Source organism: Parambassis ranga, chromosome 2, assembly GCF_900634625.1.
Source record: "Parambassis ranga chromosome 2, fParRan2.1, whole genome shotgun sequence".
Taxonomy (NCBI): Eukaryota; Metazoa; Chordata; class Actinopteri; family Ambassidae; genus Parambassis; species Parambassis ranga.
The window spans coordinates 21,166,708-21,191,264 of NC_041023.1; the positions used below are offsets into that span (position 1 = coordinate 21,166,708).

Consider the following 24,557-nt stretch of genomic DNA (forward strand, 5'->3'; position numbering starts at 1 on the left):
GCCACTGTCTCTTCTTCTTCTGTCTGTGCTGGATCTTGCTCTCGATCTGAGCTGATTTACCTGCTGTGGATACCTGTTATAAACTGATATATATCTAAAGACTATATTATTAAAAAATGATGCGGATTTGAGAATCACAGCACAGCAATGTATCCACTTGTTATTATATTACAGGTTAAATTGATCAACAATGAATTCATAGATTTACTTAAAGGACTACATGAGCGGCCAGACACGCTTCAGCCCATTAAAATCACATATTCTTTACATTACTGCTGAGTATTTTCCAAATATACCAGCAGCTTTCTTAAATGGATTTCTGACTTTCCGGGGAGCCATTAGCTTCAGTTCATTTCACTACAGTATATACAAGAAAATAAAAATCAGCTCACAGAGACTTAAACCTCGCTCAAGATACAGAAGGTGATCCATCACAGTGAAACATTTCATCACCTTCCATCTTTTTTTTGTTGTTTTTTATACAAAAAAAGAAATAACTTCTATAAAAAGACACAATTTTATCAGCAGTACATTTATCCTCTCTTATTGTTTGCTTGCTCAGTTTATGAGTTCAGACTTCTACCGTCCTTCCAGCTACGCCTGCTGGTGCATTATGGATCCTATAAGACGTTGTGTTATTAAAAAGTTTGTTAGATAGATGGTCATTAACAGTTTTAGTTCATATTAGGCATTGTCTGTGATTATAATTCAGATCATAAGGCATCAAAGGTGCATTACAGATCTTCATGAGTTTATATGGATCAATGAGGAGTTGATTGTACTCCTCCATCCATGTAAATTAGCGGACGGCGCTGATGGTTTTCGGGGCAGAACATTCATCCTATTCCTGTTAACTATGCCTCAGATGAGAAATAGGTGCAGCTATTTTAAGATTAGCCCTTATTTAAACCATGTCTCCTCCCCTCCCCTTTGCTTGATGTGTCACTCTGTCGCCGAAGGCTTTAGTTTAATGACCCTCCTCAGCCATAGATCTGAAGCGCGTCACATCTCTTCTTTCCAATTTCCCCTTGTTTCTCCCTCTCTTTTTCTCTGGCTCTCTATTCACAACCTCGTCTCATCTTCCTCCTGTCCGTCTACAGGACCCCCTCCCTCCTCTTCTCCTCTCCCTTACATCAACACCACTCTAGTGTTGATGTAGTCTGCGTTTGGCCTGAAGCCTGGAGCCCGCATGCTTCATTGCAGATGAGGCCAAAGGGAAAGAAAGGAATGAGAGGGGAAAAAAAATAGATTACGCTACCTTTGTATCGGTCCAGAGAGGTCACTGGCGTCCTGCCTGCAAGACAAGAAGAACACAGGTTCTTTAAAGATCTGAATATTAGCAGAAAAATGAAACCAATCAGACAATTCAAAGCACAGCTGTCTCTTTTTGACCCATATTTTACCATGCATTAGCCAGAGTGGCTATTTGCACACAGGAGTAGTATGGCAGACACAAGCGCCCAAAAAGGTGTGTAAAGGTGCATAAAGCTATTCACACCAAGCAGAAGGAGTGGGTGTGAAAAGAACAGTTTACAGATCATTCCTAAAACTAAAAGAAGCTAAATGTAGCCTGTTGTTCTGGGGGTTATAGCTGCTGAGGGACTATTCTCACCTGAGTACAAATATTATCCATTTTATTTCAGGGCTATGATAGCATCATATTAGAAGTAATCATTTAGTTGTGTTAAGTTTGCAAACACACACACACACACCCCTAAACAGTGAATTGGTCATGTCCGTCCTTGAGAGCAGCAGAGAAACTTGCATGTTCCACTGGGTTTTCTCTGTAATTCTCAGCTGTTTCCTCTTTCTCTCTCCTTCTCTTTTTGTTTTATCTCTTCCTCCAATTCTCTGTTCCTCTTCCACTGCATGTAAATAAATTGGTCCCCAGGCCCCAGGACTAGACACTGAGTGTGAGTGTGTGTGTGTGCGAGCCAGCATCACTCTCTGTGAAATGCAGACACACACAAAAAGACACACGCGCAACCCTCCAGAGCTCAAACCTGCACCAAATTAGCTGTCTGCCATGCCACAGAGGTAAATAAAATAATAATGCATTAACAATGCTATTATTAATAAGAAGTGTGTGTGTGTGTGTGTGTGTGTGTGTGAGGGGTGTTAAGTGTGTGTATGAGAGAGAGAGAGAGAGCATTATGATGAAATGCTGAGAAAAACTCTTAGCTCCTCCTCAACACAGTGGCCAATCACCGCTATCACTACTCTTTGCATTTCAAAGACACACTCTTGTCTGTTTCATCTCCACAGAATGCTCAGCCTGTTACAGCCTACAACACACACACACACACACACACACACACACCCAGAGGATAGCTACCTCCACTTCAGTCCATTTTCCCAATTCCATGAATTATGAAAAAGGGTAAATGGAACATCACACACTGTTCGCACTCACAGGTTTACACACTACAAATCCATATTCATCTATACACTCAAAACACTATACACTCCACAGTGCTTGTTACTTATTAACTCACACATTACCACTGTATGGTTCTTTATAGTTTCAATATTACAGAAGAAGGCAATTATAAAGATTCTAATAAAACTTAATTACATGAGTTTAAAACAGAGTATGATGACACTAAAGGCACAGTCACGCAACTAGGCAAGCTTCTGATAGAGACAAAGTCCCCAAAACAAAGTGGAACTGGGTTAAAAAATGAAGGAAATATATCTTTTTATTTTTAATGTTAACTTCAAGGTCTAAGTTGTGCTGAAATGTAATCTCTGTGTTCAGTGTTACATTAGCATGGCTTCTTCTGGCACACAGGGAGGAGACTGAGCTAAGATGGGTCAACATCAAAACCTGTTATCCTTCATTGTAAAAACTGAAAATCTTCACCGAAGTAGCTGTAATGTCAGATTACTACTTGAAAAACCTCTCAATCACCGCAGAGCTTATCTTCACACATGGAGCCCTTTTATGCCATAAACATTTTCCACTTACTCAAAGCAGAGCTACTTCTAAAACAAACACCTCTCTTCAAACGCAGAAGATGATTTTGCTGAAAGCAACAACAAAAAGCTTTCAGGTCTGATTTTTTTGGAGCATCAGTCGCCCCGAGTCGATCTCCGTAAGTCCAGCCAGTAAGATTTGGGTCAGACTTGATCAATGGGATGGAAACAGATGGCGAAAACAGTGTCCAGGTGGAAACGGGCCAGACTTATGCTTAATGACAGACAGCTCTTTGGCCTTGTGTGTCAGCCCACGCGCAAACTCCTGCCGGCCCCTCACGCCCGCTGCGGGCCTGGCAGAGATGTAAAACGAAGCTGAAAGGGGCTCCTCGGGCGACGGTGCAAAGACAGAGCAGGTGGCGGGACACGGCCGGCACTGTGGGCATGTTTGGAGACATTGTGATTAACAGAAGAACTGACACAACACACACACACACACTATGAGGCAGCTGTCACAGCAGTGAGCATTCCCACAACTCATGAACACACACCTAAAGACACACAAAGAGGAATATCAGAAGTGACATGAATGTGATGCCACATTAAACTCTTATGCAACAGGTCTGTTATCAAAGAAATCTTGGAACAGCAACAAGGAATCAGCATGCCATGCTTAAAGTTTCACTGGAAGATGGATGGATGGATGGAAGCACTCTCACTGCACATGAGACAAAGTGCTTTTTTTAATGATGTTATTGTTTTAAAGGTTGTCTTCCTTTTATTCAGAATAATTAGCCCTTAAAATGCCACAGTGGGCCTAATAAAATGGGCCAGTGGGCTACATTTGACCCGCAGGCCTTAAACTGTGCACTGCGGGTTTAATCTCTTAATGATTTGTTAATCTTCTTAATTTAATTGAGAATCTTTACTCTTTTAAAATTCACAAAAAAAGCAAAAGCGTATTTTCATGAGTCAAAAAACTAAATACAAAGATCTTTAATTGAGAAAATCTGGTAATCCACACATTTAAGAAGCTTGAACAAGATAATCTTTCACATTTCTGCTTGATAAATTATTAATCTACTATTGCATTTGTTGTCATCTACTTTTGTGCTGATTGGATGTTTGATTAATTATTGCAAGACTAAATCAATTTGATACAAGATTCTTCTCAAAGCCCAGAGAGGGTCTCGGCTCTTGTTTTTCCGCTGTGCATTCTCCTCCTCTCAGCAGCCCATCTGTGTCATTCTAACACTTTCTGTCTTTAACGCTTCTTCTCTCCTTCTCACCTGCCATCCTGCATTTTCACATGTACACATAACCCGCCTCACAAACTGCGCCCACGATTTCCCCGGCCAATCAAAACACATCTTTAACCACCGATAAACACATTCGCACACTTGACTTTCACACCTTCCCACTTGCTTCCTCGTCTTTATCTTATCTCCATCACAGGTGTGTGTGTGAGAGAGACAGTAAGAGTCATTCTGCCAGATCTTAAGATGATGTCAGATGCAAGCTGCTGGCCCGCCTCCAGAAGCTCTCCCATTGGATGATGAGTCTAACAGGCAGCCATGCCAAAGCGCTGAAGGGAGAGGAGGATTGGACGACACTGACGAGCTGCCATTTCATTAATCATCCTCTGAGGGATGCTGCATTCAAGGTTTATTGGAAAAGATGACTCAACGGTTAATAAAAGCACTGACTCAGATCTATTCATATGTGTTTGGATCAAAGACAGTTCATCAAGGAATATTACACCCAAAACTGAAGGCTTCAAAGGTGACACTTGGAAGTTAATGGACCTTAACAGCAGAAAAAGTGACCTGCTCCTGCTCCTGATCCGCCTCTCTGCTGTCTGTCTGTACCCTCAGTATGTTCCAAGCAAATCATAGTTTTGGCTGGTGCTTCTGACCACACCACAACAAGCAGTGCATTCAGCCATATTCTGGCAAAACTGTGCAGATGTTGTGAGCATGTGGATGGAAAACGCGCAGCAGGAGCGGCTATGGATATTTCATCACAGTATTTTACTGTAAACTGGGACTGATATGAAGTCAAGCTGACCAGAGGTCAAGTTATAAAACACAGGGTTTCACGTTAGCGTTGCTAATTCTGCATTGCATATGATGATAAAAACATAAGGCATCAGGATGACTATATAAGTTTATTGTAGTAACAACTATTATTTTATAGGCTGGTATTACATGCAACAAGCATGATACTGGAAAAGGCCATTACCCTGTAACATGCCGCAGTAAAACCACGCATGTGTGTGTATGTGCTATTTAAAACGACTCTGAAACAATCTCCCCAGCAGACCTTATTTAGGCTGTGTGTGTGTGTGTGCATGCGAACGAGTGCATTATCAGGGATGCATGCGCTCATGCATGCATGTGTGACATATTGAGGACATTTAAATGCAGTGAGAGAAACGACCTGAGTGGTAAAAGGTGAACAAAGGGAGAAATGGCAGTAGTGTGTTAGGCCTCATTTACCTCGTGATATTCAAAGGGTGTGCAGGCTAAACACACACATGTTTCTGTGAGTCCGCTGCACAATGTACAACGACCTAAAGTCAGTGAAGGAGAGATTCCTGAATCATCCATCATTCTTCAGGGGAAAGAGAGAAGACCTCCCCTCTTTTTGTGTTTCACTCCTCCTTTTTAATAACCCCCCCCCCCCCCATATACACACATAAACACCTCCCCTTCTCCCCATTTAATAACAGCACAAGAGATCAGCTCCATTAGCCCAGACCTCCTCACACATGCAAATGAAGCTTGTGTTATGGAGGCATGCGTCACACATTACTGATGCCACCCTCCCCGACCTGTCACTGCTCACAACAGAACACACTCTGTGAGTGTGCTGTATGTGCATCAGTGAGAGAGAATGGGGGTGCATGTGTGTTACAACAGTGGTTAAATTGAGATGCATTAAGGTTGTGATTGGAGCGACGGATACAGTGCCGGTGTGTGCAGAGCAGAGAGCGAGGCCATTACCAGGTGGCTGGATGATAAGATGGTGCAAAGCGAACATGGAAGGAGCACAAGGGTTCGAAGGAGACGGGATAGGCGGTGAAATTATATGTGAGGAGTGGCTGAAGAATATTTTTAACATAATGACTGTTTTACATTTAAAATGAAGAGTTTCACATTAGATTTTTTTGGGCCACTTTTAACAGTGCAAGGTGCCTTTAACCAGAAGTCTGGGGTTTGTCTGCCATGTTGGATTATGTTTTTATGACAAGAATTACAAACCAATCTCCAACAAGCGTCTCCACCCTTTTTCTTGTTTCCATGGTAACAACTTTCACTCAGAACATGAACCACTGTTTGTATCCTTTCTCCTGACAAGGCTACTTAGTATTGTCTCTTAACCTTGTGGCCTGTGTTAATGCAGCCATGCTCCCCCTTGTGGGCATCAAAAATAGTTTAGAGAGACTCCATCAAGTATCATGTCAGTTCTGATGGTTTTAACCTACAAAAAACGTGGTGCATTGCAATCGTAAGGTCTCCCCGTGTTCCGATGAAGATTCAGAAATCTTTATTTGGGACAATTTAAGTGATCAGCTTAACGTTACATACAAAAGTATGTACAAGTTACCATGCCATAAATGTTATGACTCTCCAAAACGTCCATGGACAATGTAAACAGACTGTATAAATAAAGTGACTAACAGTAGTTACAGGGGGAATATATGTTATATATAAATTATAGCAGAGGTAAAAATGATAGAGAGACTAATCGGGGACTTCAACCATGTCTGGCTACCTTGTTAGCCTTGACGGATGTGCAACATAATTGACCTGAAATGATGGTTTTTCATAATTGAAAATAATTAAGGCTCTTTTGTGGACACACTGTTCCGTCTGAAGCTTTCATTAACAGGTTCAATACCAGGACCTTGTTTTTGTCCTCTTGAGAAGCGGAACTCAGTCACGTCCTTATCCGCCCTCTTGTTGCTGCTCTTTCAAAACTACGGATTTGATGAATAAACTTCACTTCCCTAAACAATCGTTCCTGGCAGTGTGTTGGCTGCTACTTAGCGCCACGGGCCGCAGTGACAAGGTTCCTCATAAAAGGCCACCATATCAGATCTATTGCTGTCCATGTGAATGTGGAGCGATAAAAGAAGCCGGGAAATAAATCAATATCATGAATGCCAGTTCATCAGATTGGAAGGTGGCTCAGACGGTGAAATGTCAAACACTAATCTCTTTAATAGTCTGATATTACATTTTAATCCCAGTCTGATTCCTTCACTCTTTCGTTCAGGTTGTCTGCTGATGTCTGTCAAGGATTGAGAGGAAGAAGACAGTAAACAGAGGAAGACAGAGGTATCAAAACAGAACAGGGGAGGGAGAGAGCAGACGCCAGACAGAAGAATGGAGGTAAAAGGAGAGTAGTAGAGGAAGAGAAATGGTTGGTTTATGGAGCGTTGTGGCATGCTCCCATTTCGGGTCTGAATTTACAGTGCGGGGTGATGGACTGTGAGAGACGCAGAGGCAATAAAGTGATGTCGATGAGAACCGAGGACAAATTGATATGATCATAACATGTCACATTAAAGACAGGCCTGCCATCCATCAACATGATAAAAGGCCTCCTTCATTCTAACACTAACACCACTGCCATTGATCTCAATGCTTCACTTAGCCAACCACTAACCATTTATGATAACTATCATTATGGGGACAGTGATCATCTATCAGTGCTACAATAGCTGCATATTGGGTCCACAATGAAAAGATAACCCAGGCTAATTAGTTGCACCGATAAGCCAGAATCATAGAGGGAAATTAGGTAGAAAGGAGAATCCTTTTCCTCCATTTTTCTCAATTATGTCATAAAATAATATGACGCCGATAAAAAAAAAGTGGGTGGAGACGGTTGTTAGGGGTGATTTGAAGAGAAAAAGTTTGGATGCTTTCTGAGAGACAGAGAGTGACAGAGAGAAGAGGAAAAGCTGCTTTGACAATAATGGCGTACATGTTTTTAAATCACCCCTGAGCAAATCAGTAAATCAATATCAATTAGGCTGTGAAAGAGCCCAAATGGACAACTGGCTTTGTTTTAACTAATAAAGTCTGTGGAGAATCCAATCAGTGCTGCCCCCCCCCCCCCTCTCCTCCTGCTTTCACTGCCACCCCCACTTCTCATTTCCACCATGACAATATGAAACACACACACAGAGACAAACTCTAATGCACTTACTGATTTAAAACTATCATCTTCTTTTTTAAAAAAGCTAATATTGGCCAGAGACTATCATTGATTCTTACTCTGAGTATTATGGAGTTTGATTGAATATTGATCTGTACACACTGGGCTTGTCTTATAAGAAAAAGTTCTACATGTTTACATGTGCAGCTAAATGCTAACCACACAGGACAAAACATCTGTCAGCCAAACAGGCCACTTCTGTTGTTGACACCAAGGGCACTGATTGGTTCGATGTTTGGCCACAGGCACTTAGCTTGAAGACTGGATTGTGATGATTTGGGGGAACTACCAACATGTCAGAAGACTTTAGTTGTTTTTATTCGGTAGCACTGCAAGTAACAGTGATCAAATTTAAGTTTCTGGTTTCTCTTATTCTCATCAGATTCTAATTTATGGACTAAACAGCTAAACAAAGTAATAAAAGCTGCTACAAAGTTTGATAAGGCCGAGTGAAACTGCAGATCTGATGATATTTCTCTAGTAAACCCTTTCATATCGTCTTCACAGTCATTTGATATACTGTATTGATTATATCCACTTTAATGTGCAACATAATTAATGGAGGTTTGAGAGCATTTCTACAATGATATAAACACACACAAACGATCACATTCCCAAGCACGCACACACACGCACACACACACACACACTCCATCCCTGGCAGGCAGCATGCGTCGAGGCTGCTCAGGGTTGCCATATCATTTTAAACATCCATCAGCTCAGCAGAGATATCATATTAGCTCCTCATCTGCATACGGTGCAGACAGAATGACAAACGAAAGAGGGAACGCTCTCTCCTCCTTTTCCCTTATTGCCTCTCTTACATGGCTGCCTTCCACCCCTCCGCTCCCCTCTTTGCTCCCGCTATCTCCTTATCCCACCCTTCTACCCTCCTAAATTGGATCACCACTGCCGGCAGAGCGTGCGTAAAAGCGTGTGCGTGCATTGTTGCGGTGTAATCACATCTTTTAAATGGAAAAAGGGATGAATCTCAAGAGGAACGATGACCACTGGACCCTTATCTGACTCTCCAAGTCCCCCCCCATTGGCAGTCTTTGTATCTCGGTGTCCTCCATCACACTCTGCTTTCACCGAGCTAAGACTCCTGCAAACTTTTCTGTTACACCTCAGATTTATTTTTTATTTTTTTTACTCTGCAACTTTTAAACCTTATTAAAGTTTCACTTTAACTTTTCATTGGTTTACACTGCAGCATCACTGCTCACTGTGCAGCACACTGTTCCAAAATGTAGTTTTCACAGAAATTCACAGGGCTGTGAGAGTAAACGGGTCATTTCCTGTTGTCTTTCATTGCTATTTTTACTTCCTAGTTATAAATGACCCATGTGGCTCTATTGCTATAACACATGTGCTAAAACACATGCCACAAAATGGATTTCTAATGAAACTCTCCAAAGACTTACTGTACAGTGGCCCAAATTCCTGCATGTGTTGCACGGCTGTTTTCCCAGTGTGCACATTCTGAGGCAGAGGGACTCACAGTTAATTGTTTGTTTGTTTGTTTGTTTTTAACATGTATTGCTGGGACTGAGTGGAAATTGTAAACTGTACTGATAAAATAAAGATGCTTGTGAGCAAGAGCTGCACATTAGTGTGACAGAAAAGTAACACTAAGGTGCTTCTAAAATGCACTTTTTCCAGGTTACTCATCGCATCAATCAGCCCGGTGTGTAACTTCAAAAGGATAAATATTATCATAATTCAAAAATAAAAACCCACCCTCTTCACATGTTGAGCTAAGAGTAAGGCAGGTGAACACCTGTGTGTCATTTTGCCCCTCCCTCCAAGTTGCTGACATGAAAACACTTGAGAGTGGAAAGGCGATATCACAGAAAACCAGAACAATACTCAGAAACACACTGGTATACAACAACCGTGACAACTGTGCAGAATGCTGCAACACAACAGGGAGAGGGAGAGAGAGAGAGAGAGTTAAGAGAAAAAGGGAGAGAGAGGGATGAATGCAGTAGTATCCTCAGATCTGAAGGCAAATCCCCCTTGGTGTTAGTTCTGCTCGAGCGGCTGGCACTGACACATGAATATTTCATACTGTTGATGTTTAAATCCCATCATTTGTGATGTGGCATGTGAGTGTGCGTGGAGATTCATTGAAATGAGAACAAATGTATGTGTGAGAGAGAAAGAAACAGACAGTGTGTGTTGATCTATAATGCATAGTTTCAGTAAGTTCACTTGTGATATGCTCTATTGTATCTGTATTTCAGCGCGGACGTGCTTGCGTGTGTGTGTGTGTTCGAGTGCACGTGCGCCTTGAAGCACAGATTACCCCGCATTAGCTCATCCATATGCAGCTCAGGCCACATAACACAGCAGTCACATACTGTACATGTTTATGCAGCTGACAAGCATGCATGTCCATAAAAAGTGGTGCACAGAAGAGACTAGACACACTGTCTCCAGTCAGGCCACTCTAAAGATAATTAGTCGACCGGTTTCACAAACTAGTTCACACTCCGGTTTCTGGAGCACAAAACTAGAACATAAAGGCCTCATTTTCAGCTGGCAGGACGGCAAACGACATCACCTGTCGTTTATCCAGCGAGCCCAGGAGCAGTTGGCCGGTATCAGCAGTCATTTGGCTGAATCAGCATGTTGAATCAGTGATAGAGGCAGTCGGGGAGAAGGCTGCCGCACCAACGAGTCTGTTTAAAAGACTCTTTTTGAATTCAACTATGTCAGAAGGTCTACTTTAAAACAGAGCTGAACTGGTTGTTTGAACAGTATTTTAGTGAAAGCACTGACTTCACACTGAAACTGGGTTATTTTAAACTTAAAAGAACCTTGACGTCCAAATGTGTTCTTTTCAGGCTTGCTTTAAGCCGCCAGGACATTTGACCTACTAATAATCAGAACAGGGCTTCCTGGATATTCACAGCAGCATGAAAATATTTTAATTTCTAGCTTTTTACACTGAAATAGGCACCTATGTGCAGTTTATATTCTAAAAGGTCAGTTGAATCCATTTCTGGTAAACAAATTGGTTCATCCTACTTTCTTGTAAAAGCAATTTCTTCAAATTTGATGTAACTGTTCCAATGAACTGATTTAGTTTAGGTAGTCAAAGGTCACTGTGACTTCACACAATCAATATCTAAACACAAATTTGATAAGACATGGTTTAAAAGTGAAGGATCGTGGAATCCTGTGGTTTCACAACACATATTTTGGACTCAAACTTTATCTCAGGAAGGCACAGAAGGAGCTTCTTTAAAATGGACAAAAGACAGATACCAATGTGCCAAACAAGCCCCATCACTCATTGTTTCAGTAGTTGGGTCAGTTGGTAGTTGGTATTTATTATATATACAACAGCAGTAATTGAAGCATTTATGCAGAAACTGGTGACTGTAGTGTTCTTTGACTCCCAGCAGCCCAGCTGAGGAGCTTCAGTTGAAGCAGCATTCAGAACAGCTATGGACAAAGAAATAATAAAATCCGTAAATGTGCTCTGGAGGCTCATTTGTTTGTATTTGTCTTGTTTTAGTTGATTCACTTGCAATGTAGCCACCAATTAGTGAATCAATTTGATTTTATTAGTAGATTGTGTTTTTATTAAAGGACAAATTTGTCTTACCATTGTGTCTCACTGTGCTTCAGTCTACATTAGAGCCACTCTAAGCAGACCAGAGTGTTTCTCTTCCAACTCATCCCTCAGGCTCATTACTTCATCTCTCTTCCTCGACACGTCTCTTTCTGTTTCTGCTACTTTGTCTTTTTTCCAGGTAGGCAACGCGATCAAACCCAGACTCTCTATTCCGACTTCCAAATGCACAATTTCCCAGCTAATAGAGTGTACTCAGAAATGACTAATCGAATCGGAGCTACCAGGAAAATTAATTTACCATTATGTTCTTCCAAAATTGTAACAGGGAGGGCCGGCAACCTTGTGTAGTACTGCCGCAGGGGAAGTAAACAATTAGAGACTCTGTGACTAATGAATTCTGTGATTAACGAGTGTGTCGGAGGTAAATCTTTACAAGACTGACACACACGTGTGAGCACGTATGTACAAATAGTTACACACTCCAAGTCAGGCGCTCTTATCTATACACAGCATTCATGGTTGAAGTGAAATATTCCACAGCTCTTCCAAATTCCTTTTTTCCCCCAACTGCTAGCATTCTTACCCTGCATGGTTAAGTGAAATAGCTGGCATATCCACTCTCAGATGGAGACTGATAGTGTGCGTGTATGTGTGTGTTTACATGTAGAAGCAAGCAAAACTGAGAATCAGGAGTGTGTGTGGTGAGAGAACCGAGATAAGGCCAATCTGGTTTGTATTACAGTCTCAGATAAAGAAAGAGTGGTGAAGGATAGATAGTGGTGCACAGTGGAGGGACGGCACCTAGGTGGCAACACAAACACACTCACACACACACTTCTACCACCAACCACACATGGATAATCTCACAATATTTCAAGATGACAAAGGATAACATGTGAGTTTCATACACTCTGCATCTATCTGAAAGGCTCTATTATACACAAAACCCAGTGGACCAGGTACCATCTGGGAAGAGGGTAATGAAAAATGTAGAGGGAACATTAGGATTAGAATGAGTGTGCACATATGTGTGTGTGTGTGTGTTAATGTGAACATGCATCAAGTGCCCAAAGTGAAAGCCACGGGCTTAATTGAAGGGTGTAGTGGCATGGAGACAGATAGAAAGAGACAGAAGTTGTGTGTTGCTTGGTGCATTTATGTGTGTGACATTGTCCCACAGTGGTGTAATGACTCCCCAAGGGAGCAGGACCTGGGGCTGAGACTCCCTTCTGACTCTCCCCCTGTCAACGCAGAGGAGGGATGAAGGAGGAGGAGGAAGAGTGATGGCAGTGGAAGAGAAGACGATGGTGGCGGCAGCTGCTGGCTCCTCAGGACAATAATTGGTTGGCTGAGAGAATGAGTATACACACACACACACACTGACAAGCACTCCTATGTATGCAGCTAGGGCTGCACATACGCTAAACCCACCACCCAAAATCGACTGTGGCACTGAGATGGTCATTAGCCACATCCCACCTGGCACAAGCCACCGACCCCTCACACCCGTGGGGAGGTTTCCTGGCAGCACGGAGCAGGGCTTTTAAGGAACGTGAGAGGAGGTGAGGTGGGCTTATTCAGCATGACACCTCCAGTCACATCTCAGTAAACAAGCCATCGGACCCCCATACCCGAAACCCAGAGTGTGAGTGACAGCTCCAAATCACACATGACAGCTTGACTGACAGGTCGGTATGGGCAAAGGGAGAGATGGAAATATGAAAAATAATAAGCTGTAATATTATCCAGACAGGAGAGGAGGGGTGAGGGAGGAAGGGGGGAGGGGGGAAAGAAAAAGAAGGTGATGTGAGGAAATGTGGGTGGCATGTGGAAGTCATCAGGGAGTTTTAGTCAAATTTTTTTTTACTTTGTGAGCACAAATTAAGGCGAGGGACTGACAGCTGGAGCAGGAGTAGATATCATATGATATATGTGGATAAGGGATAACAGCACACAGGGCTTGATAGCATTTTTCTTTTAAAATACTTCAGGATTCAAATTGATGTTTTGGTTTGTCAATGAACAAAAACCGGAGCTGTTCAAACACCTGGACCTGTTAGTCAGTCAGTCCGTCATCACCACAAAAACGTAATATGAGGTTAATATTTCACATTCTGGAAAAAACCATCGTTGCATATAAGGAAACATCTGACTTCTGACTACAGGGAGAAAACATAATTAATACTTTTAAACCACAGAATCTGTCTTAGCCCTGAGTTATTAGATGATATATATTCTTTAATACATCACTGTGTCAGGTTATGCAACACTAAAAAAATAATGTTGACAGCATATTGTTTTAATGCTGTATGACAAGCTAAAAAACCTAAAACACCATCCTCTCATAGAGCTGTTTCCCAGAAATGAGACACCGAAATCATAGTTTAACATTAATGATGAAATATGTCCCACATCTACACGAGTACTAAACCAACATCAGTCATACTGTGCTATGTAACAAGGTAAAATTAGTCTGGTGATGGAGGAAGAAGAGGCCAAAGGAGGAGGAAAGAAGAAGAGGTAAGAAGTGGGGAAAAAAGGGTTAAAATGTGAGAAGAGGAGAAAGGAGCGGGAGGAAAAAAATTCAATATATTTTTAATCTAGCGGATGTAATCAGATTATGCGTCTGCCAGGAGCGACGTATTTCATAAGGAATAACCAGTTTCAGGGAGGGAAGGGGAAGTGGAGTGGCGAGGAGGAGCAGTGGAGACGGGCACTTTGGCTGGGCGATCTACATCGACACTGACAGATTCTAATAAATGCGCTGGGAGGCGCCCGGAGAAACACAATGCCGTGTAATCATTTTATCATGACAAACCGGAATTCCAATGCTGTCCCATGTGAGCCCAGCCGAGGGAAAATTGAATTAACTGTGAATTGCTCATGCTTGGGGAATGGGGAAGAGGAAGAAGGGGAATGGGGGAAAAAAGAGGATAGACAGAGAGTAAGTAGAAAGAGGGATAGAATAGAGGGAGGGTTTGGCTTGCTTTAGTGTTGGCAGGGTTTCTGGTCTCTCTAGACTCAGATGGATTCACAGAAGAGCTCTGGTTTCAGCAGCTGTTAGCTAACAACGCTAACTCAGAGATCCAATACCGAGTCGAGCCCTGCATGACTTCGCCGTGCAGAAAACACATTACACACTTGTTAAATGAGACGCAGACGGCTTCAAGCATCCGAAGGGCAGAGCTATTAAAAACAATCACACACATCTGCCAACACATGTTCAACCACACTCGTGGTGCAGCTTCTACCAGCTCTACATTCACTCCCTGAGTGACAGGCAGCAGGTTTTAGGGAGACTGGCACTTTTATAACCACAGAGGACAAAGTTTTTTTTGTGGGTATGGCAGATTATTGTCTCAAGCTGCCCCTCAACTGACTTCCTAGTCTTACTACTAATGTGACATGTGGTTTAAAAAAGTGTTATGCTACCTTTTCTATGAACTATGTGTATTTTACCAAAACAACACATCTGGCAGCACATCCTTGAAGAATGATTACACATTTCATGCTAACAACAGTTGCTAGTTCCTAAACCAAATAAGAACTCTGTTGACATGTCAGAAAACAGGGTAAGAATGAAACTTCAAGTGTAAACCCTTTATTGTGAAACTCTGGAGAGCCTTTATTGTGAAACGCCTGTGTTCTGGACCAACTTAGCCATTTTCCATTTCTCTGTAAGACTTGGTTGTCTCACTTCTAAGACGGAAGGTTACCAAAGTCAAAGACAGCATTTGCTTTAAACCAGCTATTCATAATGTTGTCTTTAGTTCCTTTAACCTTTTTTCTCCAGCCTAAGCCTCATTTAAATTCTTAACTTTATTCTTAACTTTATTTTTAAGACCGAGACCCATCTGGAAGTTCAGTGAGTGTCTCCCCTTTGATGGAATTTGCTGGTCTTTTTTTAATCTCTGCAGAGGTATTTGTTCCTCTTGAGGACAGAAGTAGAAGATCATACACACAGAAAGAGAACAGGATCTGCCCTGCTGCGGCCTGCGACTTTAGATTAGGACCTGTCAGGGTTCCGGGGTCGCTACGGATACAACCCAGATGCTGCAGCTATGCAGCAGTGTGTCGCTGTGGAAACGGGAAGTGTTGACTGCTGAGAGATAAAAGGCTTGATTCTTCCCCCTGCTGAACACATCCCAGAAAGCAGGAACAAGGGAAGAATGAGGAAGAGACATGAGTGCAGATATACATACTGTATATGTGAAAAGAAGAATCTCTTCAAAATCCCTCACACTCGCCCTTTCTCTCCCCTCCTCCTCCTCCTCCTCCTCTTCATGCTGTCACTCCAGTGCTCCTTAATCATTAATATCACAGCTTTGACCCCGGCCAATGAGGATGAGGCAGGGATTTGCATAATTAGCCCCACTTGGTGGACAAGTCCCACTCCAGACCCTATGAGAGCGTCTCTAGTGGGCTTGCTCAATTTCACATGTAGAAGACTGCACATAGTTAGATAACCATGGCTTAGAGGAGGGAAACAAATGACAAGGAGACCAAAGAGTGCCTGTTGTAGGTTTTCTGATAAAGGAGTCTTGCCCCAGGATAAAAAGAAACAGCCATTTTATCAGTCAAGATGTCAAGTGATTGAGAAGAGTTTGGAAACTTTGAGAATTTTCCTACATGATTGCTCTGCTGACTGAAAATATACAGATATACAGCCATAAAAACATGAATGACATCTACATTTACAGAGAAATCCTATCAACAGAAAGCATCAGAAGGTTTTCTAGGAACATACTTAAATGCTAACAAAATTGTATGCATGTACTGAGAATTCTAACATGAATGGTTCAAAAATGTCTGCAGCTATTTGGACGGTGAGGCGGGCATTGTCAGCACAGGTACACAGATAAATGAACTAAAAATGGGATGTAACAACAGGCACCTGGATTGATTACAGCTGGTAACCCAACAATGCAAAGAGGGCCATGTTTTTTTAGAGCAAGCAGAGCAAAGCAAGGGACAAATGTAGGGATAAAAGGATGGATGGATGTGACAGAGAGTATATGTGCAGAGGAATACCATTAAAGAAGGCATCGCTGCAAGAGCATGTCCAGACAGAGTGGTCTGAAGCCCAGGGGATGTCAGCCTTTATCACACACACAGAAACACACACTCAAAGTGAAGCACATCTCCTCTGCTTAACAATCCCCTACAACATCAGCTCTTGTACATTTCCCTTATTGGTGTATGTCATATTTTGAGTTTTCCTAGAATACAACAGTTCTTACTTACGAAGTAACAGCCTTAATCAGCCGCTGGCTCAGTGCCTCAACCTGGCCTCGTGTCTTAATCATCGCTATTTGGTTTTCTCCATGGATACAGTAAAGGCGTCCCAAAACACTCCCACTTTATGACAACATGCCCCTAAAGTAGGAACAAAGAGGCCCGGTGTTGTTTGAGAGGAATTTAGCGGTTATGTAAGTTGAAAACCGACGAGGCAAGAGAGTCTGTTGATACATGAGAATCACATTAGGCTGATCACATCTTGTTTCACTTCACCCCGATACAGCTGGTGTGTGACGGGAAAGAAACGCAGGCTCTGAAAGGAGAGCTGAGTGTGACAGGAGGAGGAAAGTACAAGACTGGCAAGCGCAAGGTTATTTCCACTGTCAGGAGCAGTTCCCAACAAAGTCATTTTTTTAAGAAGAAGCGTCTCCAATGAAGTCCCGGCAAATGACACAAAAAGTGAACGGAAAGTTCGGAGAGGAAAGGTAATCTGTGGCGAGGTATAGAGGGAATTTAGGTGGGTGCTTAAGTCCAGCTGTGCTGGCTGTCTTTTTGTGGCTGTTTCAGATTTAAGCAGCAGGAAGTCCAATGCATACAGACTGACTGAGCTAATGCTGCCAGGCTCACAACCAACATGAAACAAGGATTAAACAAGAGCACCATCCCTGCTCTGCTCTAATAGGGTTCAAGAGAAAGAGGCTAAGAGAGCTGCAATTGACCCGTGATAACCCAAGCACTCCATGGTCTTTCTCCTAGTTGTGAAAATATACTTGATTAAGCTCTGAGGACCAAAACATTGTACAGTTATATAAAAAAAAGTAACTGTGAAAGTCGGAGCTTGGAGGGTGAGGCTGCAAACGCCACAGCTTTGATTTATAGGTGCTTTTACAGCGAGAATGGTATGTTTAACAGTAAAATGCAGATTTATGATGCTGCCAAACATGGCTGAACAGATGTGAACATTTGAGACTTAACACCTGTCATTGCAGTCCTGCTTTAAGACAGAGAGGTCATGTATAGAACCAGCACATACAGTACTAACAGTACTCATAATATTGTATCCAAAAATGGCAATAGGCCAGATGTCAGGTAGAGGTTCGTGAACCTTGTGGCTTACTTTAAGTGCTACAGAGAATTGTTGCTAACATCAGTTTCACTTTTTTTCCCACTTGTGGTTAGCATTACAGTTACTTTAGTTAGATTCAGCAAAGGATCATGGTTTCCATTAGGGTTTTCAGTGGGAACTACTGGTATGAGAAACAATGCCAAAAATTGCAGTCTCAAGTAGCCACTTGAAGGCGACTCCAAAGCAAGTACAATACCATAATGTTTGTACATGGCTACCATGGACCATCCTGAACAAAATATAGAACGGGCACTATTTACATTCATATGACCACAGGAGGGTGCAAGATTTGTAAAAACCGGTTGTTTTAAATGGCCTGCACAAACCAACCGTGTCTTATGTATTTAAAACTACTGACCTTTGATGTGATCCACCTACCGTTCATACGAATGGACAAGAGGCTTCAGACACGGCCTCTTAGGATTCCCCTCCCTTATTCTATTGCTCAGTCTGTACAACATCTGTAACTCTCTGGGCAGCACTTCCATCCCTGCAGCGGCAAACTCAGGTTGAGAGACTGCCGTGGATCAAATGTGGAAGTGAAGCGTGAATGGTGGAGAGCTTGAGGGTAAAGTCCTAACTGCCTTTACCTCTCCTCACCGTCTCACTCTCTTTCTGCTGGAGTCATTTTGAGCCGATCAACCTGCAAAAGGGTGTGAAATAGCGGCCATGGGATCTCATCCATCAAATCCACATCTAAGGCCCTGGAGGGGGGCCTTGTGTGCAGGAAAGTACCCACATCAGAATCGGTAGAAAAACAATGAAAGAACAAGCGCTTCCATCTTTGCAGAAATGTCCATGTTGGATCACTTCACTGGCTACCAATATGCTTTGATAGATCACTGCAGACTGCTGCCATCAGCATGGATCTATTTGGTAAATTAATGGCGATGAACTCGACAACAAGGCCTAAAATTGTTCCGTGTTTAATATTGCTGCACTGAGCTCATAGTGCTGGTCTCCTCCACAGCCCTCTCCATCCCGAAGAGCTTTAATCTCCCAGTGGGCCTTTGGGCGACCCATCCAACACACATTTGCATATATCTGCATATTTCCCATTAGGCTCCACTTGTTGCCTTTTCATGGAAAACTCGCATATGGTGATATTCACCCTCAACAGTAATGGTCCTATCGTTTTCTGCCTCTTTCCTTCTTCACCCCCCCCCCCCCCCCCGATATTTTTTTTCCCACTCCCTCTTGATCCATGGTTTCCACCCCTCTCTCCCCCCTCTCTCTCATAGCTGTGATCACAGTGTAGTATGATGGTCTGATCCTGAGACAAAGGGAGGCGCTCCCAGTTAAATCAGCAGCTTTTGCTATAGTAAACCATCTGGGGCCGGTGACAGCCTCTGGCCTGAGAGAACACACAATAACAAGACAGAAGAAATGAATTCAGCACACAATGACCACGACTGAACCAGACTAATTAGATTAATATGTAATCAACTATTCAATTAGGCCCATTCAGCTGCAGAGCTCAAGAGGTATGGAAACATGCAAATGAGATGAGTGTGCACAAATTGAGGAAAAAAAAATATGCCACCATGAGAATGAATGGATATAAGTGTATTAAGTCACTCACTCAGTTGATTGTTTGTATACATACGTTTTTATAGTGTAGCCATGGAAGATTTGAAATGGTGGCAGCCTCATGTGGTGTATCTGGGGTAAATCAATTTAAACCAGCTGATGTCATCATTTATTAATGTAGAACCAATGTTTAAATTCGCTTTGGAGTCTGAGTTTCCCATAATGCTCAGATTAATGCCCAACAGGTGGACAGCTGTTTGGAGAGTGATGCTGGTTCCTCACTGGTTACGGGTGCCCACTGCTAAATGGCACCAACTCCAATCCTTGAAGTCCTGTAAGATGTGAATTTGAGGCATCAAAGAACAGGCTGGTTCCAGCACAAATCTGCAATTAGTTCATCGGTTGTCACACTTCACAAGTCCTATTTTTGTTTTAAGGGAGGCTCCAACCTGGTCGCCTTCAAAGTATTTATCTCCAACTTTTGGCAGTGAGAGTGATTACACAACAGCACCTACAAGTGAAGTGCCCTGGACACAGAATATGGTTTAACCATGTTTCAAGCTGTAGGCTAACAGCTTAATCATAGCTTGGACCTAAAAGAGCATGTTTGAATAGAAATCTGCCCACATCCCAGAGTTGGTGTTGGTGTTTTAGATCAGTTTTAGCGACACAAACACAAGGATGCTAGCTAGCTTTCTAACAGAAGCTGTGTCCCAGTTCTGTGTGAATCTTTTGAATGACTCAGTCTACAGAAGTGTGTCCTTCAGATGGTAGAAGCCTTTGGGACTTCCTGTTTATCATGTCGTCATTGCCAGTCACTGCCTATCTTGCTTGTCATCTTCTGATCTCAGGCTGCCTCATAAGAGTAGATCCTGTAAAACACCTGTACCTAAATGACACATTGTTGTCTCCAGGAGGTGTGAAGAATTCACCACCACCTACAGGATAAACCATTCCTCTTACACAGAAAATGCTTCATTAGCTTCCTTTACCAGGATGAGCTCTTTGCTATCAGAAAGAAAGCACACTAAATAAGGCGCCATTCACCAAAAACCTCAGCATCACCTTTTTCCCCGGCTGCTTAATTTTCTGTGGGGCGCTAATCAAGGGCCTATCTCCTCTCATGAATTTTGTGGGAAACCTCAAGCATTTAAATGTGCATTTAATTGCGTTGGTTCTGGAAGTGTTGTTAAGTAAGAGCTGGGAAATACATTTCTTAATGCGACTTAGTGATGCCCGGCAAATCAAAGACCATCAAGCGAATTAATGAGGGTGAGCAGTGAGCGCATTAAGAGTAGAGACGCAGCGCTCCCATAAACAAATACATATCTCTCAAATAGGCAGTAGGGACGGAGGGATAATGTGGAAGACGAAATAAATAGACTTCCCAGTCAATAGGAACAGTAGCCTATCAATTCATGCACAAGGCTCCACATTTTAATAGTGTAAATACACACACACACGGACACATACACCTTTTCTTCCTCTGTCTTTTTAAAAGGCAGACAGATACTTTTTCAGCAGCGTTCCTTTGCTCCTGAATAGAGCTGAGAAAGCCTCTAAAGAAGAAGAAGAAGAGGAGTGGGCAGGAGGTGGGGGGAGGTGGCAGCGGTGGGGACGAGGCACAGATGAAAAAGAAGAGAACTAGAAATATGAAACCTTCCTGGTTATTAAAAGCTGTCTTGCGAGGGCAGCGCTCCTGTCGTTAAGTACTCTTTCAATTATTAACGCCGCCGCTTTCATGCTCTGGTGTGCGAATGCCAATACAGCCCCGACACACACTTGCCTTCTTCTCTTTTCTACTTGGCAACAGGAAAACACACACAAACACACAGTATTCAGCTGTGATTGTTGCAGAGCTAGTGAGAAGACAGGTCAGCGATGAGAGTGATTATATAAAACGAGGTGTTTTGAGACTGTCTGAGAGCTCTACAGCATGAACAGATGGCCGGAAACCAAAAAAAAAAACTTTATCTTCCAGACTTAAATCCAGAAATCACACTCATTCAAACAGCCTGAGCAGACCGGCCTCTGGGGGGAGCTGCAGGTATGCACTGATGGCCAACAACAACGATCTGGTCAGGCCCGATTTGAAGAGTTTTCCTCAACTGTCAAGTGCCCGTCAAGCTTCGGCAATAAAGGAGATAAGGAGAGTGATTTGAGATAGTTGGGATTGAGCTGTGGGCAATAAGAGAAGAGCAGGAAGCTTTTAGGGTGTTATCCCAGCTCTGTGTTTGCAGCTCCAAATGTTCCTGTGCCTCCGATGAGACAGGCTCATATGACAGATTACCAGCACAAATGCTGCTCGGGGGGGGGGGGGGGGGGGGGGAAGCTGGCACAGGAAGAGATCCAAACACACCACCGTCAGATATACGACTGTGTGTGTGTGTGCAAAGAGACTGTAGGACGGCAGAATCACGGCCCTGCTGATTGTAGCTGCTAAAGGGGCTTAATGAGGAATTCAGAACTCCAACATATTGAATTGCACTTGTTGGTGTCCCACAGGAAATAAAATAAAATTCCATTGCATAAATAAGGGATGCAACACATTCTTTTAATGTAGTTACAGATGACATTTCAGGCATCATCTTATAGAGAAATATCATCTGTGACAACCCTTTAGTTTGGGAATGTGACATTGCATGATATAAGCTCAAAACTGACATAAAAACACTTCATTTTACATGTCTGAATTAAAAATTATCCTAAAAAGTGTGTGTGTTTAAAGATGCTGATAAAGATTATGTTAGAAGTTCTAGGAGGCTCACATGCAAATAGTTAAATATCTGTGGCATGTGGAGCTCCATTTTTTCTCTAGTATTGATAACATCTGTGTGGAGAAAAAAGTTGTACAACTGATTCCAGTTTATTTATAGATTTGTAAAATCAATAATCAAAGACATGCTTTTGTGTTCTCTCCTTCTACCCATGATTGCAGGACAGACTGTAGTGAACACAGAGCCCACACTGATATATGAGGTGGAAAATGCCCAGAAACTACTCAGGGTTCAGAGGATTAACTGTTTAATAAAGTGGTAAGACTAGGTTATATATTCATGGTATCCTCATGTATGACTGAAAACCACCATGAATATAAACAAAAATTAGACACAATGGGCACTTTAGGTGTTGGTTCTATGGGCCTGCTTCAGCCTCTTAGGGGACACTTGTTTTGAAGTGAGGCCCAGTCACTCTGCCCATTGAAAGTTAGCAGAGGAGGGAATGTTGGACTGACGGGGAGCACTGCTTATCGACCATGGCCTGGTGCGTTTCTACTCTGGAGATGGGATGCGAGGCACTGGGGCGTGCTGACGACCATCCCCCGGGACTCCTGTCCAATTACAGCTCAAAATGAGCCAGGAGAGTGCTGAGATTGGGCTGGGCGCACCAAGGTGATGATGGAAGGAGGGAGGGGGCTAGAAGATGGAAAGGGGTTGGGAGGGAGGTGGGGACTTGGATATGAGTAGCACTTGAAATTAATGGGGCAGGGTGGAGCGGGACCCTCGGGGGGTGAGCACAGGGCTAGGTGATGACGTTAACTCCACCCTCGAGCAGCCATTTGGTGGTGAGAGGTTGCAGCAATCTAAGCACGCGGAGTGGAGGAAAGCCGCTGGGCGATGCTGTTGCTGCGAGAGGCCTCAACATCAGCCGGCACCCCCCGGGTTAACTGTGCATGACACTATTAGAAAAAGAGCGTCTGATGCTTGGTTCAGCTCAACACAACTGGACAGAGAATTTCAATCCAGATTTCACTCCAACCCACAGCCTATAAAAACTGACAAATTGAAAGATTTCAGCAAAGATTTTAATAGGTGCCGGCATTTCATTTGAAATGTCATATTTGGACGACTCTGCTCTGAGAGCTATTAAGCAGAAATGTGTTCATCTATAAAAGAGCTCTTCTGTGTGTGATTGCCATTTAATAGCCGGCCATACGTTCATGCTCCAGTCTCAGTTTAATGCAGCAGTGCACTGGGGGGGACTGTCAGTGAGTTAAGGGGGGGGGGGGCTCAAGGCCTCGAAACATCTCATCCAAATTACCGTCATCTTCCAAAGTATGGCGTCAAGGGGATGAGATGAAATGTTGTCATAATGTTGCTGTGGCGGAGCTCATTGCCTGCACATTCACTGTGTGTGAGATGTGACACAGACAAGAATAATGGCACACTCGCACACACACACAAGGATTACAACAGTAAATCTATTTTGATTACACACACTGAGCTAATTTAATTAATATTTACATGCTTTCATTCTAATACTACAACACAACTTGTAGCATTTCTACTGGTTTGGTTTTAATAAAGCATCTTAACTGCAAATAGCCAAGTAGCTAGTATAGCTTTCAATCCAAAAATAACCTGCTCTCAGTTAAATCCTCTCAGTAACAAAGTAGCACTGACACATGCTCTCTGTCTGACACACAAAGAAAACACAAATGTCGCATATTTGACAGAGAGAGAGAGAGAGAGAGAAAGAGGGAGAAGTCTGAAAGGAAGAAGAGACACAGAAACACATTTAAAGTTTTGCCGGGAGTCAGTGCTTTTAATACATACAGTCACATCAATGGTACATTAAGACACTGTAACCACGGCAACAGACACAAGGATTATGTCAAATAGAAAGCGCACACAAAAGATCAGAAGACGCTTTGTTTGAAACGGTGGCAACAGGAAAAGAAGAAAGAAAAGAAAGAAAGAAGAAAAAAAACTAAATAGACGCAGGACTGCAATGACTGGCAGGAGCCACCCTCTCTCTCTCTCTGTGTAGCTGTATTAATTACATTTGTGAGGTCATGAATATGTGAACACAGCTGCACTTTAGAGGCTTGAAATCAGCTTATCATATCATAATGATATTTTAACACCGGACCAGTTTTAAAGAACGAGTGCAGGCAATGGCCAACAAAGGCCAACCTCGGCATTGCTTCAC

At 42.8% G+C, this 24,557-nt stretch overlaps 1 protein-coding gene across 1 annotated transcript in view; it reads right to left on the reverse strand.

Moving 5' to 3' along the window:
* The window catches only part of celf2 (cugbp, Elav-like family member 2), a 156,288-nt gene that overhangs the window by 123,182 nt on the left and 8,549 nt on the right, over nucleotides 1–24,557 (reverse strand). The window contains exon 2 of the mRNA XM_028420431.1: nucleotides 1,259–1,294. Coding sequence (XP_028276232.1) covers nucleotides 1,259–1,294 — 36 coding nt within the window. The remainder of the gene's footprint in view (nucleotides 1–1,258; nucleotides 1,295–24,557) is intronic.